The sequence below is a fragment of the Papaver somniferum genome, chromosome 10 (genome assembly GCF_003573695.1).
Source record: "Papaver somniferum cultivar HN1 chromosome 10, ASM357369v1, whole genome shotgun sequence".
NCBI classification, from domain to species: domain Eukaryota; kingdom Viridiplantae; phylum Streptophyta; class Magnoliopsida; order Ranunculales; family Papaveraceae; genus Papaver; species Papaver somniferum.
The window spans coordinates 150,096,349-150,098,528 of NC_039367.1; the positions used below are offsets into that span (position 1 = coordinate 150,096,349).

The window sequence follows — 2,180 nt, forward strand, 5'->3', positions numbered from 1 at the left end:
AGGATATGGATTTGGGCTTAAGTAATCTTGAGCCCACTTCTTCTTTAAGAACAATTTCTTCCTTTTTAAGCCCATTTTCATCCTTGAGTCTTCCATACCGCGTTCTGCACTTCTTTTCCGCTAGAGTTTCCTCCGGCTTTTTCCCGTTTCTTTGCTCTTTTCGCTCCGCTATTCATCCAAACTTTATTTGGTACCTAAAAATGCAAAATTAATTAACAAAAATATTTATTCTTGAAAACAATGAAAATACAGAATATGGGATAAAATGTAGAATTAATGCACAAAAGATGAGTTAAATGCCAACAAAAAGGGATAAATATATACATTATTTGGCACTCATCAAGAGGTCATGTGGGACAACCTGGTCATGAGCTCGGCAACCGAAAGGAAATGGGAGATCTGCAGGAAGAACGTGCTAGCACTGGAGTTCTAATTGTCTCATCACAAGTGAAGATCCTGAAACTAGGGAGTGATCCATGGGAAAACTACGAGGAAGAGGAACGAAGTAAGGAAAAGAAGACACGAAAAGGGGATCGGCAAGAAAGACACGATCATGAAGGAGAGTTAAGGAGACTACTGATAGACGCGAGATGTGAAAACCAAAGGCTGAGATACATGGAGCGGAGGGCACGAGAAAGTAAAGAAAGACGAGAAAGCACCTATGAAACGCAGGAAAGGACACTACACCGAGAGATCTTATATAAGTTGCGAGGTGTGAGGATGGAAATGGAAAGTTCACGAAGAGAAAGGCTAGCAGAACAAACAAGGGAAGATGTATTAAGGGAGCTTAAACGGCTTAATCAACGTTCGGTGCGAGAGGAGTCATAGCGAAGACTGAATCAAATGCGAAGAGATAGGTCAAAGCATCAAGGGGCGAGGAGTATAAAGATGACGAAGACTGAATCAAATGTGTTGGCCTGGACAGAACTAAAGCTCCCAAAGCTTAATACAACCATAAAAAGGATTTGGGAGGAAGTCATACTAACTGAGGAAATACGAGTCCCACCCAACATTGGGAAGGAACCGCAGCTGGGAAGAAATCATGAGTTTTGCAGGTATCATCGCTTTCACGGGCACCACACCAACAACTGCAGGAATGTTCAGAGACCCATACTTCATCTGATCGAACAAGGAAAACTGGCACACTATTTGGAAGATCAGAGGTTTCCACCGCCTCCACTCTACAATCATCATGGGAATCAGGCAAGCGAGCTAATGATCGAAATTATCCAGCGAGAAGGAAGACTAAGCTGCGATTTCATAGCACACTCGGAGAGAGATTTCCAGAACTTTCACGACAATGTGCTCTCGAGAGTATATAAAAGGGATTATGAAGGAAACGAAATAATCCCTATGATGACGAGGGAATTCCTGGAAGAATGGCAGAAGAAGGAAATATCATTTTCATTGGAGGATCTACCGGAGGAAGAAGTTCTGCATACCCACTCGTTAGTCATTACCTTGGAAATTGTCGAGCCATCGCGAGGAAAAGAGTATCGAAGTGATAAAGGGAAGATCTGGGCCATGGAAAAAATCTTGGTAAATATGGGAAGTTCGGTAGATATTATTTTCTACCATGCATTCAAAGTTCTAGGGTATGAGGATTCTGACATGATTCCTTCAACCTACACTCTATATGGGTTCAATGGAGTGGCTACAAATCCAAAAGACGAAATAAATATGACGATCTTCGCGGGAGAAATAGAAACAAATGTAACTGTCTGTGTGGTAGATGTAGAATCATCATACAATGCTCTAATGGGCAGGCCATGGATCCACAGGATTAAAGGGGTAGCATCCACTTATCATCAGGCGATAAGATTCCCCATGCCAAGCGGAATTGGCGAAATAAGAGGGAATTAGGGAGACACGAAGGACTGCGGCAAAAAGGACATTGAGAACTACGAGGAAAGATTAAGAAGAAGGAAGGAAAGAAAGAAGAGCGAGCTTGAGTCGAAGAAGGAAAAGAAATTTATGGTATACATGACAAAGGCTAAAGAGGGGTGGGAAATCCCCAGTGAGATCCCAGAAAAGGAAGGCGAGCCAATCCGACCAATAAATGAACCAACTCCCTTGGGAGAACCCGTCATGAATTTCGCAGCGGTAGAACCAACAAAGGATGTCAACTTAGGGACGAACGAAGACCCTAAAATCGTGAGAATAGGGACAAAGATTGAGGA

The 2,180-nt window shown here is 42.7% G+C and overlaps 1 protein-coding gene across 1 annotated transcript; it reads left to right on the forward strand.

Annotated features, from left to right (window-relative positions):
* The first annotated feature begins 888 nt into the window (after positions 1-888).
* Positions 889-1,863, forward strand: LOC113316518. The gene has a single exon (XM_026564681.1). The coding sequence runs from the start codon at positions 889-891 to the stop codon at positions 1,861-1,863; it is 975 nt and encodes a 324-aa protein (XP_026420466.1).
* The last annotated feature ends 317 nt before the right edge of the window (positions 1,864-2,180 follow it).